This window comes from Mesoplodon densirostris, chromosome 1 (assembly GCF_025265405.1).
Source record: "Mesoplodon densirostris isolate mMesDen1 chromosome 1, mMesDen1 primary haplotype, whole genome shotgun sequence".
NCBI classification, from domain to species: domain Eukaryota; kingdom Metazoa; phylum Chordata; class Mammalia; order Artiodactyla; family Ziphiidae; genus Mesoplodon; species Mesoplodon densirostris.
In genome coordinates, this window is record NC_082661.1 from 107,350,280 (window position 1) to 107,376,607 (window position 26,328).

The following is a 26,328-nucleotide window of genomic DNA, read 5'->3' on the forward strand; positions in this document are numbered from 1 at the left end:
ATGCTGCCTGTTGAGGACCCGGGGCCACATCGCACACCCACACCCACCACGGGGCTGCACCCCGGCTGCCCCAGAACCACCCACTGCCTGCGGTCCCCCCACGGCTCATCTCCACTTGGTCGAGGCAGACAACAGGCACATGGGACACAGTGACACTCCTGCGAGACTCTTCTCTGCAACGGTGGAAGACAATCTGAGGAGCTGAAGTAGAGCACGAAACTTCACAAGGAAGACAAAACCCGAGGCTGGGCCACCAGCCGGACCCTCGGACCTCAGGCGGGGGACCAGGGCTGCACTAGCAGGGAGCAGGGAGGAGCGGGGACTGCGCGTCGTCCATGGCCCCAGGCACCGGCCGGGCGTGTGTGGGCCGGGCCAGACCCCGCAGGCCCCGCAGGGCGGCCAGCGCCAGGCGCACCAGAAGCCGCAGCAGGAGGAAGGCGAAGGGCACGGCGATCTGCATGATGTGGAAGATGGCCGTGCTGAACCTGCCCAGCACACAGGTGCAGGCGAAGGCCAGCAGGCTTGCACAGGGGTATAGCACGAGCTTGGCGAACATGAACGCGTGCTCCCGGCCCCCGAACCGCGCTGAGGGCTGCAGTGTCTCCCTCTCCTGCAGCAGCGCCGTGGTCCAGATGGCGAACTGGAAGATGCTGGCGAAGAAGATGATGGCGCAGCTGACTCGTACGCTCTCCAGCTCGTCATGGGGCCGCCTTGCGAAGGCTGATGTCTGCTGGTAGGCCAGGGGCAGGCCGCCCACGAAGGCCAGCGAGAGTGTGTTGAGCAGCCCCATGGGCTGTGTGGCCTTGCGGATGTGCAGGAAGAGCGAGTGGTGGGCGAACCAGAGCAAGCCCACTGTGGCGAAGGAGCCGAAGTAGGCCAGGAAGTGCGGCCCAGACGCGCCCAGCGCCGCCACTAGGCTGCCGTGGAACTTTTCCTTCACATCCTTGGAGTCCGGGACGTTGTCCTCACTGAGGGGTGAGATACACAGCATCTGCAGCGGCCCCACCTCGGGTGTCCGTTCCAGGCTGCCTGCCCCCACCCTGTCCCAGCCCCTGCGCGGGCTGCCGGCCCCCCGCACACTTGAACTTCAGATGAACGAACGGCATACACTGAGATTGCACGCATCTGTGTTCACACACACAGCGCCATTCACCTGAAGTTCAAATTCAACTGCAGCCTGTGTTTCCTTGGCTGACTGCAGCCCTGCCCGCCGGACCCTGGGCTGGTAAGCAGCACGGGCCCTGAGCCCACAGCCCCTCTGGTGCCCACGGGTGGGTGCTCCTGAGGTCTGCCCACCGTCCTGCAGCGGCCTGTCCACTTCGGGAGCGGTACCACAGACCTGAAGGGCTTTGCCTCCGAGGTCCTCAGATTCCTGGGCAGAACTTTATTTTAAGGAGCGATTCTAAGGCACATCTGGCCCAGGCTTCTCCCCACTGAGGTCATGGGGCTGCCGCCCTGCAGCCACGCAGCCCAGACACAGCTCTGTGCCCACGATGGCAGCTGCGTGCGTGCTGGTGGGGCTGGGGGCAGGAGACAGAGCCTGGGGGCTTCCTGGGGATCCCCACCTGGGTCCTCGGGGCTGTGGCTCTGGGTGGAGGAAAGAACCCTGACTGCCCCCCGCCCCGGGTTCCCAGCCACAACTGCTCCTTGCTGCCACCCAGCAGGGGACCCAAGCCAGCATGGCCTGGCTGCAGGGCAGAAGCAAAGCCAGATCGCCCCAGAACCTTAGGTCTAGGTCTCAGATATTGGTACCAATGGACATTTGCTCCCAATTTTTAAAAATTCACAAATTACAGTAGGAAAAAGCTACTAAGAGAAATTTAGGAGCCTCAAGACCTTAGGTGAGGGACTTCCCTGGTGGCACAGTGGTTAAGAATCCTCCTGCCAATACAGGGGACACGGGTTTGAGTCCTGGTCCGGGAAGATCCCACATGCCGCGGAGCAACTAAGCCCATGCACCACAACTACTGAACCTGCGCTCTAGAGCCCGCGAGCCACAACTACTGAGCCCACGTGCCGCAACTACTGAAGCCTGCGCGCCTGGAGCCCGTGCTCTGCAACAAGAGAAGCCGCTGCAATGAGAAGCCCGTGCACCACAACGGAGAGTGGCCCCCGCTCGCCGCAACTAGAGAAAGCCCGCGTGCAGCAACGAAGACCCAAGGCAGCCAAAAATAAATAAATAAATAAATTTATATTTTAAAAAAAGACCTTAGGTGATCAGTTACAGAACATAAAATCAGAGCATTCTAACGTTAACAAAATAAGAATGTGCTGAAGTATGACCAAGGAATAAAAGGCTTTCAAAAAAAAGATGGAAGACTTGAAAAAGCAGCAGATAAAACACTTAGAAATAAAATTACAACAACTAAGGTTGGAACTGTGACAGACTGCAGAGGCTGCCTGGCCGAGCAGAAGAGCAGGAGTGAAGGGAAGAGGCGGGCTCGGAGCAGGAGTGGACGCAGGGAGCTGGGGGCCGCCCACCCTGCGTGTGCAGCTCTGGGAAGGACGCGGACCAGGCCCTTCTCAGGTGGGTTCTCAGGTGGGAGGCCCTTGGGGAGGAGGGTGGGCCGGGAGACCTCAGCGCCTTTGTGGGGCTGGCGGAGGAGTCTCGGCCCGGTGGGTCCTCACCAGATGTCCAGGATGAGCAGCGTGGCCACAATGGCGTAGACCCCATCGCTGAAGGCCTCCACCCGCTCCTTGCTGAGCGGCTCGTGCAGGTCAAAGGTGAAGATCTCCAGGTTGTGAGCCGGGGGCTCCCTGGGGCCTGTGGGAGGGGTAGCCAAGCCCTCAGGGCCTCAGGTCAGCTAGGAGGCCCCGCAGGGACGCCGCCTGCCTGGCCCGTGTTCTGCGGGCCCTGACAGCAGCACCAACGCCCCACACTCCAGCCCTGCCTGGCACCTACCCACAAGCCTGGCTCTGCACCAGCCGGCGGCCTTGCTGACGTAGGGCAGGAAGATGACTGTCGCCATCAGCAGGTACGACTGCACGAGACAGGGCACATGGCACGTCAGGGCGCGTGGTGCCTCCACCGAGGGGCCCAGCCAGGAATCCCACCCCAAAGCCGCCCGCCTGGAAGGGACTGCAGCTTGAGCAACAGGAGATGAAACAGGTGAATCATCCGTCCTCAAGAGAGAAATCTTCTGTGCATAGAAGAACATTACCGGGGGGTGAAGAGACATTGCACAGAACGGGAGATGTTTGCAGACCACACACCTGGTAAGGGTTACTATCCAGGCTTCATAAGGAACCCCGACAGCTCCACGATGGAGAGACAAATAACCCAACTGAGAAATGCGCCACGGACTTGAACTGACATTTCTCCAAAGAAGAGAGACGCGGCCCCGACACGTGGGCAGGCGCTCAGCACCACTAACACTCGGGGAAACGCCAGTCACAACCACAAGGAGAGCAGCGCACACCTCGGGACGCTCTCAGCGGGAACAGGAAGCAGCTGTGCTGGGGTGGGGTGGGGCTGGAGCCCTGTGCGCCTTCAGTGGGAATGTAAATGGCGCAGCTGCTGGAGAACAGTGGGGAGGTTCCTCAGAAACTAAATGGGGAATTGCCACAGGACCCGGCAAGTCCACTTCTGGGCACACACCCAAAAGCACGGAAAGCAGGGGCACACCCATGCTCACAGCAGCCACCGAGTGTCCGTGGGTGGGTGATGGGGCCCATCCACACAGTGGGGTACTACCGGCTAATGAAAAGGAAGGGAATCCTGACACCGGCGACGTGGATGCACCTTGAAAACATGCCGAGTGAAAGAAGCCAGACATAGAAGCCTCCTATTTCATGATTCCATTTATATGGAGGAACCAGAATAAGCAAATCCCTACAGACAGAAAGTAGACTCGCAGTTTCCCGGGACTGAGGGGTGGGGAGACAGGGAGTGGCTGCTCATGGATTCAGGGTTTCTGTCTTGGGGGGATGAAAAGTCTCAGAACCAGAGGGAGGTGATGCACGGCGACGTCGGCGGTCAATGCCACCGAGCTGCACGCTGCAGATAAAATGGTCACAATGGTCAATTTTTTGCTACGTGGACACCCAATTATTTTAAACAGGGAGGCTGGCGAGCCAGGCGTGCTCCCGGGCCCAAGGTGGCCGTAGAAGGCTCCTTGCCCAGCCCTGTCGCCTCGGCCGGTGGCCCCCCTCAGTGAAGGGCTTCCACCCCGTCCTTCACAGTCATGCTTCAAGGTCACCTGGCACCTGGCCTGGTGAGGGGACTCAGGAGACAACGGGCACCTCGGGGACAGATGGGAGCGGCCGGCATCACAGCTCTGTTTACGACCTGCAGTCTCCACACGTCAGAAGACCACACCATACACATCACTCAACACACATACACTGAGGGGGGGGAGTGTCCCAGGTGCCTGGCAGGTGAGTGCAGAGGCCCCGGGGAGCGACGGTGGCCACGCAGGGTCGGCGTGTGTTGTGTGTGTGCACGTGCGCTGCGGGGTAGGAGGGAACAACAGCCTGAGGGGGAACCTGAGTCCCGGGCCGGGGGGAGATCTAAATGGCCGTGGGGACCTGCCCAGGTCTGGAGGAGCGTGAGTCCTGGGAGCAGCAGGCACAGGAAGCTGGCATGGGAGGCCGAGTGTCACCAGTGGAGGAAGGTGGTCCAGAGGGAGGTCAGGACGGCCTGGGCCAGGGCAGTGAGCAGTGGCTGGCCCTGGAAGGTGGACCCCGCACAGCGTCCCAAACGAGGGAAGGGGCTGGTGAGGACGCCTGGAAGGATGGCCGTGGGCTCGTGGGGAGGCTGCAGGGGGTGGGCCTTAGGGCCAGGAGGCTCTGACATGCCTCGTCTCACAGGGGACGAGGGGTCAGACCCCTACTGTGGGGAAGGAGCAGGAGGGATGGAGAGGAAGGGGCAAAAAACGCAGCACAGAGAAACGACCGACCGCTCCCTCCGAGGCCGCAGACCCCCCCCCCAGCCCCACTGAGGACCCTCCTCTCCCCAGTGTGGCGGCCCAGCGCCCGCCTCCCACTACTGTCGTCCCGTGAGGGTGTGGCCACTGCCCAGGCTCATCACTGCCCCCAGCAGCACGCTGGGCCCTGTCTGCCTGCTCCAGGCCTTCCCGGGGCCAGTGTCCAGGCCCGGCCAGTGGGCACGGCCCCCGTGGACCTCAGCTCTGCCTGCTTCTCCTGACCCAGGCCACACGCACCACATCCCAGCTGTGCCCTCCATCCTCCACGCAACGACCCTCACCGCCCCTCAGCCCCTGACCTCGTCCCCAGGGTCAGGAGGGGCTGTCCGACCGGAAGCCTGGATGCAGTGGGCCCCTCGGTCCTGCCCTGTCTCTGTGCTGCCCCCTCGCCAGCCCCACCCTGGAACACCCCGCCTGACCCCAAGGGCCCCCGCAGCATCCCTCCCGCCCGAGAGGAGCAGGGCCCACCTGAGAGGCGCAGCCACTGTACAGTGAGGGGACCGAGCAGAAGCCCGAGGCCCGCCCCCACCTCACACACCAGCGTCCACCCTCCCCTTTACCCACCCGTGGCCTGACCTGGGGCACCCTGGACACTGGACCCCAGCCCCCAGCTCCATCCTCCAGGGTGCGGCTCTGCAGGCCTTGCCATCCTGTTTGTTTTAAACTTGGAATTCTCTTAAAACACTTACTAGATGTTTAAAGTAACGTTAACCGTTCATTTTTTCACACGTCTTATGATGCTGTGGGTGTAAAGATTCACTTTACTTCACTAGAGCTCAATTAAAGGCAGGAGCTGTGCATCAAACTTCTACAACCAGCTCTGAGACGGCGGCTTGCGAGGGTTTACCTTCCCCTTCCTGGATGATGGAAGCTGCACCAGAGCAATATGCCTATCAAGTCAGCTGTGGGCTAAACACTGGGTGTCAGCCGGCTCAACGCCGGCAGCTCGGCCAGGACGTACCCTCCGTATACACTATTGATACCACGTATATAACAGATAACTAATGAGAACCTACAAGGAACCCTACTCAATGCTCTGCGGTGACCTAAATGGGAAGAAAATCCAAAAGAGGGCATGTATGTGTACGTAGAGCTGATTCACTTTGCTGTACAGCAGAAACACAACAGTGTAAAGCAACTACACTCCAATAAAAAGAAGTAAATAAATAAATTAATTTTAAAAAAAAAAGCACAACCTGCAGGCTCGAGGGCGCCGTGGACGGAGTCCCGCACGGCTCTGCCCGCGTGGCCGCCGTCTCTCCCTGGACACTGGGGGTGCATCCGCCCGGCCCTCGCCCAGCTCCAACCACGCCTGCACCTCCCTCTTCTCCACTCCAGTCTCTCCTGCTCTGGAATTTCTTTCTCCACTTTCTCTCTCATCTGGCGGCTCACGTTCCCACGCACGCACGTCTTTAGAAGGCACACGGCCTCCCGGGCCCACAGGGCATACGCCGTGTTTGCTCACGTGGGCTCCTCCCTGCAGAGCAGTCCCCCGGTGGGCTCCCCGCACAACCCCCTGGCCCCGGTCCCCCCACCCCGACTCACCACTGGGTAGAAGAAGAGGGAGAAGCCGGCCGCAGCCAAGCACAGCGCCGGGCCCCGGAGAATGATGCCCAGGATGTGCTGCCGGTAGAGGGCCCGGTGGGCCGAGTGCTCGATCTGGGGGCTCAGCAGATGGGGGAAGTGGAACGCGTAGACCACGATCAGGGCCTGCGGGAGAAGCCGGCTGCAGGCTGCGAGCGGGGTCTCGGGTGGGGCTCGCTGCAGGATGTTCTGGGGGTGCAGAGTGGACGGGAGCCCTCGCTCTGCTCTGGGGGTCAGGTGTGGGTCTCAGAGAGCCCCGCCTGAGGGTGCTGGCGGCCCCATTTCACTCTCTCTCCCCATCAGCACAGGAAGCCCAAGCCCCGAGCGTCTCTGGCTTTGCCCTGCCGCGGCCCACGCTGGTGCCCCGTGGCAGGCGCTGTGTGGTGGGTGGCGTCTGCACGGCTCCCACCATGGGTGGCCCGGCACACGCTACATCTCCTGCTCCACGAGGACGGGGTGTGGGGGTGGGGCGCCGGTGTCCTACCTGCACGGCCCCGACAGCCATCACACACACACAGAACAGGAGGATGCCCAAAGGCACCTCGGGGAAGGCCACCATCAAGGAAAACTGCAGCCAGAAAAACCCACAGAATCAGGACCCGCGGGGCCCCAGGGCCCGTGAGTCCCCGAGCCTGCTCAGCAGCAGAGCCAGCAGGCCATCTTGGGCGGGAGTGGCCAGAGCCCTGGAGGCGTCTCTCTCACAAGAGCCATTCCACCCAGCGCCTGAAGCCTTTAAAGCTGCACGCTTATCAGATTCATAGACTCCCCAGACCCCAATTCTCCGCGACGTGCTACGTACCCAGAGCCCCACTCTGTCAGAATCAGAGGGAGCTGCGGGGTAAAGAGACAGAGGGGTCACATGCTGGGGACGAGCCCAGGTCGGCCAGGAGGCCGTGGGCTCCGGGGCTCAGGCAGGAGCCGAGAGCCTTAGGGAGCATGGAGAGGGCGCCCCTCACTGCGCCCTTGGAGGCCAGGCTGGTCTCTGCCCGAGAGCCCCGCCTGGGGCCCTGGAAGCCTCCCCATTCCATCCAGCCTGGAAACCCAGGGTCGCCCTTTCCCCCGGAAATTTCTCTCCTCTCTGCAACTCCGTGGTCCAGGCCCTGAACCTCCCAGTGGTCTGAGAGCTTCTGAGAAGGGAGCATCTTAGGGTCAGAGTCCTCCTGCCCAGTGGAGGGCAGTCCCCCATTCCACCCCCAGGTGGAAGTGGGAGCGGAAATCCCTGTGACTCACTGTGAACGGCAGGAAGGTGATGGTCATCATGCAGGCCTGGGAGGGAGGGAGGGAGGAAGGGGTGCTGAGGGGGGTGTGTGGGGCCCTGGGAGTGGGCGCGTCCCAGCCCGCACACCCAGGGGCACCGGGGAGCTGAGCACAGGCAGAAACCAAAGGAGAAACTCACCAGGTTAAGCAGGGCAAGCGTATCGTCTATTTTCCCAACAACTTGGAACAATCTCAACAATTTAAGGAAAACAGGAAAAGTCATGCTGTCAGTTAACGTGGTTCTAACGGCATCAAATACAGACACACATACGACAGAGACGGTTTCACACCAAGATGGGAAGACGCCCGAAAACGGAGGCAGGAAGCAGGCAGAGCTCCCGAGGCCCCAGCCCCTCCCCAGCCCCCACACAGTCCCCCCAGGGTTCTGACCCACATGGATGTGGCCTTCTCCCCCAACTGGGGAGGTCTGCACCCGGCCAGGGGCCAAGGGCGGCCGGGAGGCAGCCTCAGGGGCCGGGCACTTCTCTAAAAGTCAGAGGTAGGGGCCGTGGCCCCGAGGTGGCAGCTGACCCCCAGGCCTAGGGTGGGTCTGTGCCGCTCCCAGCAGGCAGGACCTCCAGCAGAGCGGGGTGGGCTCCTGTCCATGCTGCAGGGAGGGCGGGGCTGACGGGGAGCCGGCCACGCCAGTGGCCCGCACGGCCGCCGGCAGGACTGGACAGAGGCGGCTGTGGCCCCCCTGGCTCTCGCCAGCTCTTGGGCCTCTTGCTTTCCGTGAACAAGGAGGCAGGAGAGGAAAGCCTTTAAAGAGGGTCACGTGTCCCCACCAGAAACAGCCACTTTGCTGGAAACAAGTATGTGGTGTATAAATGTTAAGAGACACTTTTAACCCGAGGGCCGTTGCCTTGTAGGATCCTGGCTTCCTGCATCCCCAGCAACCCACTGGGGAGCATTTTGTAACCGAGACATCAGCACCCCAGCCCATCCCCACTCATCTCCGGGGGTCCTCCTGGTCCTTGCGCCCCATCGGGGGCTCAGGTGACACCCACAGCTCTGGGGCCCTGTCCCCCTTGGGTCCTAAGGAACCTTTTCCTCCTTAACAGAGAGCTCGGGCCCTGGAGCGTGTGTCCCGAGGCCTCACCCTCCTCGCTAGAGTCCAGGGACCAGGACGGAGGGGCCGTGCACAGCATGAGTGTCACAGTGCAGCAGAGGTGGTCAGCCCACAGCCCTACCCTTGCCCTGCCTGGGCTCACGGCAGCCCGAGCAGTGCTGCGCCTGGCACCCCGCTCATCATCCCGGGCCTGGGGTGTAAGCCCTGTTGCTGCAGTGTGCAGAGGAGAAAGCAGAGGCTTGAGCAAGGACTCGGGAGGGAGGGCCGGAGGAGGGGAGGGGAGGAGGAGGGGGTCAGGGGCAGCCCACTAACGTGACCCCTTGTGACTCAGCCCCAGAGGGCGGGGCCGCCATCCACCCAGAGGACAGCTCATCAGCGCTGAGAGCACCCCCACTGCCACCCTGACCCTCGGCCAGGGCGAGGCAACACCTGCTGGGCACACACCCAGCCGGGCACACACCCAGCCAGCCACAAAGATGTGGCTGCCAGCCCAGAAACAGGCCCCAGCCTGCCTGTACCTCGTGTGTGCTGCCCAGGCCACGGTCACGATGAGGAAGGTCATCAGGTACACAGCGATCCTCGTCGCTAGAAGTTTCTGGACACTCTTGTCAAACTCCTGGAACAGAAGAGCATCACCATCAGACACAGATTCACCCATGGCAGCCGGCGGCCCCGCCCCCAGGCACCAGGCCCTGGGGGGCCGGAGAAGTACCTGGGAGCCCTCACCTCCCCCCACCAAGGCTCAGCCTCAGTCCCGGGCTGTCCCTGAGGCCCCTCCAGAGGCTCCCCATCTTCCCAACATGGCAGGCCCCCCGAAATGCCAGCTCTGGAGGCAGAGAGGTCTTCGTCGAGCCTCTCCCAGGATCCTGGCAGGGTGGCCACAGGCCGTGCAGCCACACGAAGTCACGGCATCGCCGGGTAAGTGATCCCGAAGCAACTGCGAGGCCTGGCGAGAGGGCTGCGGTGTCTGGACGCCAGGTGACGGGCTACACAGGAAGCTGGGCCCCAGGCCGGGAGAGGGTTTAAGCTTTGTCAGCAAAAACTCCAAATGCAAAGCGGTGCCTTGCTCGTGTCTGCTGGTCCTCTGAGACCACGTGAGGAGCACCGTGTCCAGATCGCTGGGTCCTCTGGCCTTGATGAACCTTCTCCTTCATGTCAGGAGGGTCCTCAGCGCCTTCCCTGAAGGAGTCTCCCCGCCACCGTGGAACCTTCTGGCTCAGAGCCCTCTCATGGGTCAACAGAGGTCACGACCCCGACCACAGAGAGGCAAAGAGCTCCAGGCCCGCGCATCCCATCACCTCCCGCATCTCACGTGCACACCCACCACCTTGTGCTGAGACTGGTGGCACCGAGGTCCCCAGAAGGCTCTGGAGCAGGCACAGCCAGGAGAGCGTCGAGGCCCCTGGTGGGCACACGGCTTTCCTGAGTTTGGCCGGAGTGCAGCCCCCAGACCCCCTTTGGGGAGGGGGTGCCCCGGAGCAGAGGAAGCTGCACGGGGCCCTTTGCTCACTGTGCCAGGTGCCAGCTGCCAAGGTCAGTTTCGACCATCATTTCTGTTTAATTCTCATCCAAACCCTACGAGAAGTAGCGATATCACCTCCCGCAGATGACTCCCGGCAGTGTCCAGGCTAAGTGTGCTGGTTGGGCTGCAGCCAGACCACGGCCACATGTCCTGGGCCAGCACTGCACATCCTGGAGCCCAGAGGTGACACCCGCTTGAGGGGCCCAGAGAGCCGTGCTCGCACACACACACGCCCGCAAACTCCAAACGTCTCCTGGAATCACGTCTGGTTTCTGAGGTGCTGCGACGTGTGGCTATTTTACTTATAAAATGGAAATATTCCAAATTGACTAGCAATGGAAACTCTACTTTACAAAAACCTCGTTTCCCACTCACCTCCTTGCTCATGGCGCAGGCCCACGCCCAGCAGGCCGGACGCCCTCTGCTCCCCAAGCACCTGCTCTGAGGGGCACGCCAGCGTGACAGAGAGCCCAGGGAGCTTCCCCGCGATGCCTGCCGGCACAGTCCACACCAGCCTCCAGGCGCTCCTGCCTTGCTCAGGGCTCAGTGCGAGGGCACCGGGGCTGGATGGCATTGCTGGGGGACACGGTGGACGGCCTGGCCCTCCCAGCCAGGTACGCCCGAGTGGAGCCCGGCCTCGAGCTCAGGGCCTGAGCCTCCTGGACCCTCGACCGCACACCAGACACTGCAGACTGTTCCCAAGTACCTGTTCCGGGGAGATCTCCGTGTGGGTCACAGGCAGGATCTAGGAGAACAGACACAACACGAACCCAGGAACACTTCTTGGGCTGGGCACTGACTGCTCCCTGGATGCCACGTGCCGGGGACACAGGCCAGTCCTGGGCTGCTCCTCCCCACACCCCCAGTGGCCTCGGGGCCCCGGGTCAGGGCCCGTGCTGGGCGGGGCCCCGCACGGACCATCACGGTGGCAATGATGGACAGAAGCGCGTCGCTGAAGCTGAGCATGCGATGCGAGTGCTGGATCCCGTCAGCCATGTCCTCGTCCTGTGAGCCCGTGGAGGAGGCTCCCTGCCCATCTAGGGCCGGCTCTGGGGTCCGGGGCCCAGACATGGTGGTGCCTGGGAAGAAGCATAGGTCTGAGCCCGTGGGGTGCTCTGGGGGCCGTGACACAGGGCAGGGGGGCCTAGGAGGAGCCACCCTGCTGGGCGGGGCTGGGCAGAGGGGCCCTGCCGCTGCTTCCTCTGCCCCGTTCTCCTCTCCCAGGCAGCCTTCTAGAAGAGGGGCCTGTGACCTGGGAGACACACCCTGTGACTGTGTCCCCTCTAGGGACAGGAGAGGCAAGCAAAGGCACACGGCACGTATGGTGGGTGCTCCGGGGCTGGGCGTGACACCCTTGGCCCCAACCAGACACCACCGTGTCCCTGCTCCCATTGCACCCTGCATCACAGCTGTGATGCGACCTTTGGGGGAATCAAGGTCCTGCGTGGAAAGCCAGCTGCACCGGCTGCTGCCCGGCTGGAGGGCGCTCTCGCTCCTGTTGGCAGGCGGCCTGGGGGACTGGTCGGGCACCCTCCAGTGAAGCCCCCACGGCAGAGCTCCCTGGACAATTCAGTATCAGAGGTGGGCTGGGAAGACAAGCGAGGTGCCAGCTGACGGGGCTCCAGGCAGAAGAGATGCCAGTGCCTCCTGGGAATGGAGTCGGGGCCCCGCAGCGGGAACTCTGGGGGGCAGGCCGTGGCCCCTGGGAGGCACCAGGCTCCTTGCTGAAGGCAGCGTGTGTTCTCTGCCATGGAGCTTGCCTGGGCAGAGGGCCAGCATCGAGAGGTCGGGAAAGAGGTTGGGGCTGGAGTCACCCGCAAATGCTATCAGAGAGGACGGGATGCCCCGGGGTGGCGGTGGCGTGGGGGAAGCACCACGCTGAGGCGCCTGGGACGGAGCAGGAGGGGCGTCCGGAGCGCAGGATGCCAGGGCTCCCTCAGGACGGGTGGCCTGACTGGTAAACCCCCCGAGAGGGAAGACTGGACGTGAAAGGGCGCCCTGGTCTTCATCCTGAAGAGAACACTGCTGACCCTGGCAAAGTGCCAGGAACCCGAGGGGGAGTGAGAGGGAGGCGGAGCTCCGAGGTGTAGCCTAGCCTCCCAGGACAAGAGGAAAACAGAACCCCGTCCCCAGAGTGGAGAAGGAAGGCTCACGGGGACTTCTGGACACAGGAAGGACAAAGTGCGGACACGCGTACAAGACACGCAGCAGCCCAGCCCGGGAGGTGCAAAGGAAACCGATGGGAGGACGGTCAGCTTTGCACCAGTCAGTGGGCTAAGGGGTGGCGAGGGCGTAAGGGATGCAGAAGCTGGCAGGGAGTGCAGGGCACCTGGGCCACCGGGAGAGCACTCAGCAGCCCGGTAGGGCTGCGGCACCCATCCCCAGGCGGCCAGCCCTGGGGCGCACACGAGCTGGGGACCGCGGGCCTCGTGGAGCGGTTCACCTCGACCATGAAAGCCACACACGTTCTGACTGGCAGGTGTCACGTTATTAACCACTAAGGGAGCTGCCACCAGGGCTGGGGACTGTTTGCGCCCCGAATATGCACGCGTCGCATGTCGCCCCACACCGGGGGATGGGATAGAAGGTGGGGCCTCTGGAGGTGACTGGGGTTGGAGGAGGCTGGGAGGGTGGGTCCCAGGATGGGATCGGTGCCCTGAGAGGAGGAGACCAGCGTGCTTCCTCCCTCTGCTGTGTGTCTGCAGGCCAGGACGTGGCCTCACGGGAAACTGAACTGGCTGCCACCCTGATCTGGGACTTCCAGCCTCCAGGGCTGTGAGAAATAAAGTCCTGTTGTCTAAGGTCCCAGTCTGTGCCATTTTGTTGTGGCAGCCAGAGCAGACTGAGACAGTAAATGACAACAGATGAAAGAACCTACATGCATAAACTCAGAGGCACACGCTGAGAGGGATGGATCAAGTGCAGAAAGACACACGTCGTGTCGCACCACTGATGTACACACATACACCAGTAAGAGCACGGTAACACAGACAGGACAGCACTGCGGCGACCCAGGCAGGGAGGGGTGGAGGATGGGTGCGGATGGGGTTCTAGCTCTCATCTGTATCTCTAATTTCTCTCTCACTGGATTCACTTTTTAAAGTTTACACACAGGAAGAATCACCCCTTCTGGTGCCCAGCACTGAGATTTAGACAAATGCACAAGGTGTGTAACCATGGCCCCAGTCACAAAGCAGTTCTGTCCCCGAGCAGTCCCTTTGTGGGCAGGCCTTCCTCGACCCAAACCCCGGCCACCGCTTGTGTTTTCTGTTACTGTCATTTTGCCTTTTCCAGATTGTCCCATAAATGGACTTGTACCCCAAAGAACCTCGAGTCTGGCTTCTTTTACTTAGCACAATGCATCTGAGATGTACCCATGTCTAGGGAGTATCAGTAACATGTTTTTTACTGCTGTGTAGTTAATTGTACTGCATGAATGTACCTGTTTATCTACCCACCAGTTGGGAAACAGGTCATTCATGGTTTTAGCAGTTAAGAATAAAGACACTATAAAGATTTACACACAGGTATTTGTGTAAACCTGTTTTATTTCTCTTGGGTGAATACCTCAGAAGGGGTCTGCTGGGTCATTTAGTAAGTACGGGTCAACTTTACAAGAAACTGCCAAACCATTTACCAAAGTAGCTGCACCGCTCTGCATTCCCACCAGCAGCGTGTGAGAGCTGCATCTGCTCCCCATCCTCGCCAGCACTTGGTTTGGAGGGTCTTTTTTAAATTTAATGGATTTTTTTTCTTTTTTTTTTTTTTTTTTGCAGTACGCGGGCCTCTCACTGTTGTGGCCTCTCCCGTTGCGGAGCACAGGCTCCGGACGCGCAGGCTCAGCGGCCATGGCTCCACGGGCCCAGCCGCTCCGCGGCACGTGGGATCTTCCTCGACCGGGGCACGAACCCGTGTCCCCTGCATCGGCAGGCGGACTCTCAACCACTGCACCACCAGGGAAGCCCCTATTTAATGAATTTTTAATTATAGTTGTGCTGAGAGATGTGCTACCTCACTGTGGTTTAATTTGCACTTTCATATTGACCAGCTGGGTATTCTCACGTTCTTACTTCTTAACTGTACATCTTTTGTGGCAAAGTGTCTGCTAGAATCTTTTGTTCACTTTTTTGAGGAGTTATTTGTATTCTTACTGAATTTTGAGAGCTCCTTCCACATCGTGGTTAGAAGTCCGTTGTTAGATACGTAATTCGCAGGCATTTTCTCACAGTTATGTGGCTTGTCTTTCCTTCTCTTACCAGTCTTCAGAAGAATGTCAGTTTTAAACTCTGATGGGACTTCCCTGGCAGTCCAGTGGTTGAGACTTCACCTTCCAATGTGTGGGGTGTGGGTTCAGTCCCTGGTCAGGGAGCTGGGATCCCGCGTGACTCAAAGCCAAGAAACCAAACGTAAAGCAGGGGCAGCATTGTGACAAATTCAGCAGGGACCTTGGAGATTGTCCACATAAAAAAAAAAAAATCTTTATATCTGGATGAATTCCAACTTGCCACCTTTTCATTTATGGATCATTCTCTTGGTGTCATATCTAACAATGTTTTGCTTAACCCAAGAGCACAAAGATTTTCTGTTTTCTTTTAGAAGTTTTAAAGTTTGAGGTTTTACTTTTGATCTACGATCAATTTTGAGTTAATTTTTATATAACATACAAAGTATAGTCAAGTTTCCCTTTCTTGCAGATGGACGTCTGGTTTTTCCAACACTTCTTGTTGAAAAGACTGTCTCTTCTCCACTGAATTGCCTTTGCACACACCTTGGTCAAAAACTAACAGACCACATTTGTGTGGGTCTATCTGGGGAGTGTCCATTCTGTCCCACTGATTATGCATTTATCCTTTGCCAGTTTCACACTGCCTTGATTATAACTTCATAGTAAGTCTTGATATCTGCTAGAGTCCTCCAGCTTTGTTTTTTTTCCAAAACTGTATGGATTATTCTAGTTCCTTTGCCTCTCTCTCACATGCCCCTGCTTGTTGGGGCCCCTTTCATAGTTGCTACAGGCAGAAAGATGGGGTACAGCAGCCCTCACTGCCCAGGCCCACAACTGGGAACTGGCCTAGGGTCAAAGCCACGAGGAGGAAGAATGAAAAAATGGAAAACTCACACGTGTGGTCACTGATTCAAGTTTCAACTGCCCTTTCCAACCTATTGCCTTTTGCATACTTTTTCTTTTAATATTTTGTCCAAAATTTTTTCCTGTAATCAGCGGGAGAGGCAGCCTGAAGGGGACTTCCTCATCTTCGCCAGCACTAAACTTAATACTTTTTTCTTTTAATTTAAAAAAAATATTTATTTATTTGGCTGTGTCAGGTCTTAGCTGCAGCATGAGGGATCTCTCATTGCAGCACGCAGGCTCTCTAGTTGTGGCACGTGGGCTCAGTAGTTGTGGCACACAGGCTCTAGAGCGCACCAGCTTCGTTGCCCCGTGGCATGTGGGATCTTAGTTCCCTGACCGGGGATCGAACCCGCATCCCCTGCATTGGAAGGCATATTCTTAACCACTGGAGCACCAGGGAAGTCCTTAAACTTAATACTTTACTTTACAGAAGGGAGGGAGAGAGAGGAGCTGAGACGAGCAGGCGGAGGGGCAAAGGGAAAAGAAGACCATCCTGACAAAAATAAGACAAAAGCTAATGTGTTTCATCAGGCACGGGTTAATTTGGGGAAACAGATGTCCATTACATTGCTTTCTATACTTTTTGTATGTTTAAGTTTCTTTCAATTAAATTTTATTTTTAAAAAGTCAGTAAATATCAAATATAGACACAAAAATCCTCAACAAAATGTTAACAAATGGATTCTGCAACATATAAAAAGAATTATATACCATGCTAAGTTTTATTCCAGGAACATAAGGTTGGTTTAAAATTTAAAAATCAATTATTGGAACACACCATATCAATAGAAAAAAGACAAAAACTATCATCTTAATAAATGCAGAAAAAGCATTTGACAAAATCTGACACCTCTTCATGATAAAAACTATTCAACAAAATAGGAATGAAAGGAAATTTCCTCAACCTGATACAGGGCTAATATCACACTCAATGGTAAGACTGAAAACTACCCCCCTCAGATCAGTGACAAGACGAGGATGTCTGCTCTCAGCACATCTATTCAACACTGCTCGGGGTTCTAACCATGGCAACTATGCAAGACAATGAAACAGAAGGCATACAGCCTGGAAAGAAAGAAGTAAAACTATCTCTATTTGCAGATGATGTGATTCCGTATATAGAAAATCCTAAGGAATCCACACAAGAAAACTATTAGAACTAATAAATGAGTTCAGCAAGTTTGCAGGAAATAAGATCAATATATAAAATAACTGCATTGCTATTTACTAGCAATAACCAATCTGAGAATAAATTTAAGAAAACAATTACATTTATAATAGTATCAAAAATACTTAGGAACAAATTTAACAAAGGAGTACAGGGAGTCCCCTGGTGATCCAGTGAAAAAGAATCCGCCTTACAATGCAGGGGACACGGGTTCGATCCCTGGTCAGGGAACTAAGATCCCACATGCCGCGGGGCAACTAAGCTTGCACGCCACAACTACTGAGCTCGCGCACCTCAACTAGAGCCCGCGCACCACAAACTACAGAGCCCACATGCTCTGGAACCCACGTGCCACAACTACAGAGCCCACGTGCCCTGGAGCCTGCGCGCCACAACTAGAGAGAAAACCCACACGCCACAACTAGAGAGAAGCCCACGCACCCCAAGGAAAGATTCTGCATGCCTCAACGAAGATCCCGCATGCTGCAACTAAGACCTGATGCAGCCAAAAATAAATAAATTAAATAAATAAATAACAAATAATCTTTTTTAAAAAAGGAGTACAAAACATTGTTGAAAGAGATTAAAGAAGACCCCAGTGAGTGAAATGACATCCTCTAAATCCATCCTCTATTCATGGATTAGAAAATTTAATACCGTTAACATGGCAATACTTCCCAAACTGATCTACAGATTCAATGCAATCCCTATCAAAATTCCAGCTGCCTTCCATGTAGAAATTTACAAGCTGACTCTAAAATTCATATGGAAATTTAAGGAACCCCTGGCTATTTAAGGAGTAGCCAAAACAATCTTGAAAAAGAACAAAGCTGAGGACTCACACTTCTCAATTTCAAAACTTAGTGAAAAGCTATGGTAATCAAGCCAGTGCAGTATCGGCATACAGATAGACATATAGATTAATGGAAGAGAATTGAGAGTTCAGAAGTAAACCACTACATTTATGGTTAACTGATTTGCAATAGGGTGTCAAAGCCATTCAATGGGGAAAGAATAGTCTTTTCAACAAATATTGCTGGGACAACTGGATATCCACATGCAAAAGAATGAATTTGGATATTACCTCATGCCACATACAAAAATTAACTAAAAATGGATCAAAGACCTAAATGTAAGAGCTAAAACATTGGAGAAAATCTTCATGGCCTCACATTTGGCAGAGTTCTTAAATATAACACCAAAAGCACAAGAAACAACAAAAAATAAATTGGAGTTCATCGAAATTTTACCTTTTGTGCTTCAAAGGACACTATTAAGAAAGTGAAAGACAATCCATAGAATGGGAGAAAATATTTGCAAGTCATGTATCTAGTAAGACTCTAGCATCCAAAATATATACAGAACTCTTACAACTCAACAGTAAAAAGACAATCCCATTCAAAAAATGGGCAAAGGATGTGAAAAGACATTTCTCCAAAGAAGATATTCTAGTATCCAATAAGCACATGAAAAGATGTTCAACATTACTGGGTTGCGTTAGGGAAAAGCAAATCAAAACCACGAGACAAGTCACCCTCCAGGATGGCCATAATACAAATAAATGATGGACAACAGCAACTCTTGGTGAGGATGTGGAGAAAATGGAACCTTTGTGCACTGCTGGGTGGGAATGTAAATGGTGCGGCTGCTGTGGAAAACACTATGGAGGTTCCTTAAAAAATTAAGCAGAGAATTAACATAGGATCCAGCAATTCCACTTCTGGGTATATACTCAAAGGAATGGAAAGTTGAAACTCGAAGAGATATTTGTACACCAATGATCACAGCAGCATTGTTTGCAATAGCCAAGAGGTGGAAGCAACACCAGTGTTCATCTACAGATGAACATCTAAACAAAATGTGGCATCTACATCTACAATGAAATATTATCCAACCTTAAAAAGGAAAGAAATTCTCACATGTTATGACATGGTTGAATCTTGAGGACACTATGCTAAGTGAAATAAGCCAGTCACAAAAGGATAAATACTGTATGATCCCACTTATATGAGGTCCCTAGAGGAGTCAAGTTCATAAAGAAAGAAAGTAGAAGGGTGGCTGGCAGGAGCTGGGGGGAGAGGTGGGAGTTACTGCTTAATAGGACCAGAGTTTCAGCTTTGCAAGATGAAGAGTTCTGTGGACGGATGATGGTGACGGCTGCACAGCAATGTGAATTACTTAATGCCACTGAACTGTGCACTCAAAAAGGGTTAAGATGGTAAATTTTGTTATGTGCATTTTACATGGCTAAAAAAAAAAGCACCTGGCATGTAAGTGTTCGAAAACATGTCAGCTACACCTAACCTTCATCACACACAAGTTTTTAAGACTCATGGTGATGAAGGAAAGAACACAAGACTGAAGGTAGAGGAGAGTGGAGTTGAGAAATGATTTTTCTTAAGATGGAAGAGACTGAATAATTTTTAAATTCCGATGGCAGGAAGAGGGAGAAGTTGAAAATTCCTGTAACAGAAAGGAGGTAACTGAAGGCTCGTGACCCGTGACCCTGCAGAGCGTCACGCAGGGTGCTGGCTACGCCTCAGGGTGTGATGAGGCAGAGATGTCCTGGGCGGGCTCAGTCTGGGAAAGCTCAGAATGGGAAATGCCAGAGTGCTGTCTGGAGATATTTATGACAAAATGACAATGAGAACAATATGTGACATCTGTCCAACATTTACTAAGTACCAAGCATTGTTCCAAATACTTTATATGTCCTGTTTCTTCTAATTCTCAAACAATGCTGTGAGGATTATTGAAAGACAAATAATGACTCTGTGTGTATGTGTGTGTGTCTAATAGCGAGAGCTCGGTGTGCATCAAAGTGCAAGGAGTTTGGGCTGGAGCACAGGCTCAAATTGGGAGGGGTACCTGAAGTATAAGGCAGGACTAAATCACAAAGAGCCTTGTAAGCTCCTTCAGGAGTGTGGAAATTATTGGGAAGATTATGCAGGGATTGTGTACTTTTCTTTATATACATACATATAAATATATATATGTATTATATTCCGTATACAAGTCCATTATCAGATATTTTCTCCCAGTATGGGCTGTCTTTTCATTCTCTCAACATGTAAAAAAATATATATATATATATATTTATATATTTATGTGTGTGTATATATATACACACATATATATTTAAATCAACAGACTCTTTTTTTTTAGCAGTTTTAGGTCTGCAGAATAATCGAAGGGAAAGTACAGAGAACTCCCATATACCCGTTCATCCCCCCTGCCCTTTTCCCCACCATTAACATCTTACGTTAGTGTGGCACAGTTAATGAGCCAACACTGACACACGGGCACATCGTGTTGTAGTTCTATGGGTGTTGAGAAATGCCTGACTTGTATTCACCACTGTAGTACCATACAGAACAATTTCACAGCCCTAAAAATCCCCTATGCTCCCCCTATTCATCCCTCCCTCCCCCCGAAACCCCTAGCAACCATGGACCTTTCCACTGTCTCTAGTCTTGCCTTTTCCAGAATGTCATGCAGTTGGAATCTAACAGTATGTGTCATTTTCAGACTGGCTTCTCTCACTTGGTGATGTGCTTCTAAGGTCCTCCGTGTCTTTTTGTGGCTTGTAGCTCATTTCTATTTATTATGAATAATACTCCATTTTATAGATGCACCACAGTTTATCCATTCACCTACTGAAGCACACCTGCAACAATGTATTTTGAAGTTAAGTTTGATGAGGTCCTGTTTATCTATTTTTAAAATTTATTTATTTTATTTATTTATTTTTGGCTGTGTTGGGTCTTTGTTGCTGTGCGCAGGTTTTCTCTAGTTGCGGCGAGCGGGGGCTACTCTTCGTTGCAGTGCACGGGCTTCTCATTGCAGTGGCTTCTCTTGCTGTGGACCATGGGCATGCAGGCTTCAGTAGTTGCAGCACAAAGGCTCAGTAGTTGTGGCTCACGGTCTTAGTTGCTCCGCGGCATGTGGGATCTTCCTGGACCAGGGCTGGAACCCGTGTCCCCAGCATTGGCAGGCAGATTCTCAACCACTGCGCCACCAGGGAAGCCTGTTTATCTATTTTTCATGGATTGTACTTTGGTGTCATATCAGAAACTCTTACAGATTGTTTTCTATAAGTTTTATGGGTTTTTTCATATATGATGCAATGTATGGATTAACATTCTTTTTTTAAACATATGGATATCCAATTCTTCCAGCATCGTTTGTTGAAAAGACTATCCTTTCTCCAATTACCTTTATTCCTTATTCAGAATCAATTGAACATATTTATACTCATGGGCCAATTTCTGGACTTTTTATTCTGCTCCACTGACCTACTTATATATCTTTATACCAACACCACACTATTTGGAGCACTATTTGGACTACTATTTGGAGTAATGAAATTAGATAGTGTAAGTCATAAAAATCTGTCCTTGTTCAAACTTGCTTTGGCTATTCTAGCTCTTTCGCAGTTCCAAATGAATTTTAAAATCAGTGTGTCAATTTTAAAAAAGTCTGCTGGGATTTTAATTGGAATGGCATTGAATCTATAGATTAATTTGATGTCCTAACGATCCTGAATTTTCTAAATTAATGAATACTGTGTATCTTTCCACTTATAAGGTCTTTAGTGTCTCTGAGCAAACCTCTTTAGATTTCAGTTATCAGATTTCAGATTTATCCCAAAGATTTCGTATCTTTTGATGCTCTTGTAAATAGTGTTTTTTTCTAATTTCAACTTCCAATATTTGTTGCTAGTTATTTAGAAATATGCAATAACTTTTTATTTATTTTGCATATTAACCTTGTATCCTGCAACCTTGCTAAAGTCACTAGTTCTAGTAGCTCTTTCTGTAGTTTCCATGGATTTTTTAACCTAGAACAATGATTCTCAACTGAGGGCAATTTTGCCCCTCAAGGGACATTTGCAATGCCTGGAGACATTTTTTTTCCGAAGATTTTTTTTGATGTGGACCATTTTAAAAGTCTTTATTAAATTTGTTCCAATATTGCTTCTGTTTTATGTTTTGGTGTTTTGGCTGCAAGTCATGTGGGATCTTAGCTCCCCGACCAGGGATCGAACCCGCACCCCCTGCATTGGAAGGCAACGTCTTAACCACTGGACCACCAGGGAAGTCCCTCCTGGAGACATTTTTGGTTGTGACAAGTAGTGTGTGTACTAGTATCTAGGGGGCAGAGGTAGGGGTGCTGCTAAACATACTAGAGTGCACTGGAAACACCACCCCTCCACCCCTATGAGGAATTATCTGGTCCACGATGTCAACAGTGCCAAGGTTGGAAAACTCTGACATGGATGATCATGTGATCTTCAAATAAACAATCTTCCTTATTCCTTTTCAATATGGAAGATTTTAATTTTTTTTTTTAAAGGCAGAGGACTCAGTGAGTGAAGGTAGTGGGATGGAAATTAACAAGCTCACCTTTTTTTAAGAGGCAACTGTCGTGGCCTCTCATTGCAGAGCACAGGCTCCAGATGCACAGGCTCAGTAGCTGTGGCTCACGGGCCTAGTTGCTCCATGGCATGTGGGATCCTCCCAGACCAGGGCTCGAACCTGCGTCCCCTGCATTAGCTGGCAGATTCTCAACCACTGAGCCATCAGGAAAGCCCCTAATTTCCTTTTCTTGCCTCATTACATTGGCTAGAATTTCTAGTACAATGTTGAATAGAAATGGTGAGACCAGAGACTTGTCCCCAATCTTGGAGGGAAAACAACATCCAGTCTTTCATCATTCCATAGGTCAACTATAGGTTTTTCATTGATGTCCTTATTATGTTGAGGAAGTTTTCATTTTATTCCTAGTTTACTGACAGTTTTTTTTTTTTAATCGGAATGGATGCTGGATTTTGTCAAATGCTTTTTCTTTTAATTTTTTTTTTCGTCTGTGCTGGTCAGCATGTGGGATCTTAGTTCCCCCATCAGGGATCAAACCCGTGCTCCCGGGAGTGGTAGTGTAGAGTCAACCACTGGACCACCAGGGACGTCCCTATCAAATGCTTTTTCTATGTCTATTGAGATGACCGATTTGGTTTTCTTTTTCACTGTAATACTGTAAATTACATTGATCCATTTTTTAATACTAAGCCAACTTTGCATTCCTAAGATGAACCTCACCTGGTTGTTGTATTATCCTTTTTATATAGTATTGGATTCACTTTGCTAAAAAATGTTTTAAAAGAATTTTTATATCTTTGTCATGAGGAACATTAGTCTGCAGTTTTCTTTTCTTGTAATGCCTGTGTCAAACTTCGGCATTAGAATAATGCTATCCTTATAGAATGAGCTGGCATTCATATTTCCTTCTTTCAATTTTAAGAATCTATATAGAATTGGTATTATTTCTTCTTTAGTTTGGTAGAATTCCCAGTAAAGCCATCTAGGTATGGAATTTTCTTTTAGGAAAAGTTTTTAACTACAAATTCAATGTTTTAATAGTTATAGAGCTATCTAGGTTATCTATTTCTTCTGGAGTGAGTTTTGGTATTGTCTTCCAAGGAATTTGTTCCTTTAGTACAAGTCGTTGAATTTTTATTTTTTTTATTTTTTTATTTTTTTGCGGTACGCGGGCCTCTCACTGTTGTGGCCTCTCCCATCACAGAGCACAGGCTCCGGACGCGTAGGCTCAGTGACCATAGCTCACGGGCCAAGCTGCTCCGCGGCATGTGGGACCCTCCCGGACCGGGGCACAAACCCATGTCCCCTACATCGGCAGGCGGACTCTCAACCACTGCGCCACCAGGGAAGCCCCAAGTCGTTGAATTTATTGGCATAAAGTTGTTCATGTTCTCCAATTACCCTTTTGGCAATGATGTCATCACTTTCATTCATGATATTGTTAACCTTTTTTTCCTTGTTCAACCTGGCCAGAAATTTCTCTATTTCATTTATCTTCTCAAAGACTCAGCTTTTGGTTTCATTGATTTTCTCTACTGTTTTTGTCTTCTATTTCATTGATTTCTGCTGATATTTATTATTTCCTTTTGTACTTACTTTGAGTTTCATTTGCTCTTATTTTTCTAGTTTATTAAGATGAATGATTTGAGACCTATCTTCTAGTAGTGTTTTAGCCACAAATTTTGAAATGCTGCATTTTCATTTAGTTCAAAATTTTAATTTCCCTTTTGATTTCTCCTTTGACCTATGGGTAATTTAAAAGTGAGTCAGTCAGTTTTCAAATATTTGGATGATTTTCCAGATAAATGCTATTGATATCTAGCTTAATTCCATTGTCGTCAGAAAACATATTTGCCCAGAATATGATCCATCTTGGTAAATGTTGTTTATATATTTGATAACGTGTATTCTACAAATGTCCATTAAATCAAGCTGCTGGTGTCATTCAACTCTACCATACGTTTGGTCATTTTCTGGGTATTTGTTCTATCATTATCTGAGAAAGAAGTATTGAAATCTCCAACTACAGTTGTGGGTTTGTCTATCTCTCCTTGCACTACTACTAGTTTTTGCTTCATGTATTTAAAAGCTTTATTATCAGGGGCAGAACTGTTTAGGATTGTTATGTCTTTTCATGAATTTACCCTTTCATCATTATAAAATAATCTTCTTAACTTCTGATTATAGTCTTTTGTTATGAAATTTATTACAAAAGGACAGGTTTGGTGATGAAGACTATAAATTCAGTTTTAGACATGTATATATGGCGATGAGGACTATAAATTCAGTTTTAGACATATATATATATGACATGTATACATGAGCTATCTCATGTATACGAGAGATACCTAAGAACAAATGTCTAAGAGTTCAGGAGGGAAGTGTGATCTGGAGACACAGATCTGGATTAAGATGCTGTTACTATAGTACCTAGTGCAGTGTCAGTATAAAAAGTGCTCCATCAGTATGAAATACAAAGTCTGAATAGGCTCTTGTCTCCAAAGTAATTACACTATTAAAAATCTCCACCCAAATGTAGGTCATACCAGAATAAATCCACAGCCTCCAAACTCAAACGAGCCCTGAACTACATCATGCTTTCTAGTGAGTTATTCACTAGGTTTTCCACAATAGCTATTTTAGATCTTTCCCACACTGCTCAAATCTTAGATTTCTTACCTCCCTTTCCATTTTCGGGAGATGTTTTCTTCTCCTTATTCACAGTGAAAACAGAAGAAAACAGAGAAGTCCTTTGCTTTCAGTCCAATAAACACATAAAGTTACCTGCAACTACAACCCACCTTCCTCCCTTCCTTTTATGATGAAAAGCGATTTTCTTACATCCAAAGTGAACACTTCCCTATGCTCTGGATGGCATTCCCTCCTACCATCTAGGAGACCACTTTGCACCTGTCCCTTCTTTCCCAGCAGACACTGACTGGCCCCTTTCCATCAGCTGGAGGCTGCTCAGCAATCTCTGATCCTACAACCTCTCAACATCCATCATAACTCTAGCTCCCACACTTTCTTCTCCATAGCCAAACTTACTGAGTTACCTCCACTTACCATCTCTCTCTCCATTTCTTTATTCTTCCACTCAGAGTAATGGAGAGTTTCCAATGAAACAATTTATTCTTGGCAAGGTCACCAAAGATCTCATTGTTGCTAAATCCAACACACATCTTTTATTACTTTTCTTACTTTTAAATGACATTTGACACTTTTAATTACCACCCCCCCAACATCTTTCTTTGACCCGGTGACATAAAGCTCTCTTAGTTTTATTCCTGCTTCCCTGGCTGCTCCTCCCCTCTGAAGACTGTACCCTCTTTCTAACTACGGTGTCCCCTTGGTGCGCTCTTCCAAGTCAACTACCACCTACATGCTAGGGACAACCAAGTACAGCCTGGGCTCTTTCCTGAGCCCCGAGTCCTTGTATTCCATTTACCAGACGAACACACCGGCTGAAAAAGCCACGTAACTTGTGTGGACTTCTAGCTGTACCACTAGCTGTATCAACAAGACCCTGGCCACCTGGCCAGGTAATGACACTGCTGAGCACATTTTGCACCCAAAGGCGGGGTGTGGGGTGCGGGATTAACTATACTGTGCGTTCTCCAAGATAATCTAGGATCATTAAGGCGAGCACATAAAAGGATACTGCAAGCAGTAAAGCACTGCATGAACAAAGCTGCTTTATTATAAGGATAACGCACGTTAGCCCGTCTGGAAAGACATTTTTAGTAGCTTGAAATTCTAGGTGGGTTAAGATGCTGTCTGGGGCTTTCAGCTCCAGTTCTCAGTTTGGGGATGAACGCTCCACACCAGGACCTACAGGAAGCAGCCGGGCACACAAACGAGCCAAGGGATCAGGCGAGTGGTGGTGTCTTACCTGAGGGGGCAGCTCTAGATGATGGGTGACACGCGGTATTCTGGGTCCAATGCTGCCAGATCTGACTTTTCTACAGAAGCTACAAAACTCGGTTTCTAAAATTAACCTCTTCAGTCTTTCAGTAGCAACCAACTCGTTAAAAAGACGGACACTGCGAGGCCCCGGGCGCTCCGAGCACACGACCCGCTCCTCCCGCCGTGCGGCCCAGCCCCGGGAGCCCCCGAGCACCAGCCTCCGCGGAAACAGCCCCGTGGGGACGGTTGAGCGCCGCGCCGGGGTCCAGACCACCCATGGACAGCCACTGCCACCGCCGCCAGCCCTCTGTTAGCGCGCCACCCGAAATCCGTTCCGAGGCCTGCTGTACCGCGCACGCGCAACCCCCACCCCCACCCCACCCCGCAC

The 26,328-nt window shown here is 51.9% G+C and overlaps 1 protein-coding gene across 4 annotated transcripts; it reads right to left on the reverse strand.

The window, feature by feature from the left end:
* Positions 1-145: 145 nt before the first annotated feature.
* TMEM175 (transmembrane protein 175) lies at positions 146-26,294 on the reverse strand. Of its 4 annotated transcripts, XM_060107389.1 has the most exons (11): positions 25,927-26,294; positions 11,276-11,436; positions 11,064-11,102; positions 9,354-9,451; positions 7,906-7,957; positions 7,740-7,775; positions 6,994-7,077; positions 6,471-6,635; positions 2,903-2,981; positions 2,629-2,764; positions 146-968 (listed from the first exon to the last, which is right to left on the reverse strand). In XM_060107389.1, the coding sequence occupies exons 2-11, from the start codon at positions 11,426-11,428 to the stop codon at positions 296-298; spliced, it is 1,515 nt and encodes a 504-aa protein (XP_059963372.1). In that variant the 5' UTR covers positions 11,429-11,436; positions 25,927-26,294; the 3' UTR covers positions 146-295. The 4 variants fall into 4 exon arrangements, with proteins under 4 accessions (XP_059963372.1, XP_059963398.1, XP_059963378.1 ...); XM_060107415.1 differs by lacking the exon at positions 11,276-11,436; XM_060107395.1 differs by lacking the exon at positions 6,994-7,077.
* Between the last annotated feature and the right edge of the window lie 34 nt (positions 26,295-26,328).

Excerpts from the sequence above, each read along its gene's own strand:
- TMEM175 (XM_060107389.1), bottom strand. The coding sequence starts at position 11,428 with ATGTCTGGGCCCCGGACCCCAGAGCCGGCCCTAGATGGGCAGGGAGCC. Across the intron at positions 9,452-11,063 it reads CGGAGATCTCCCCGGAACAG|GAGTTTGACAAGAGTGTCCA; the intron begins GTACTTGGGAAC and ends CTTCTGTTCCAG. Across the intron at positions 2,982-6,470 it reads CCCTCTTCTTCTACCCAGTG|TCGTACCTGCTGATGGCGAC; the intron begins GTGAGTCGGGGT and ends TGTCTCGTGCAG.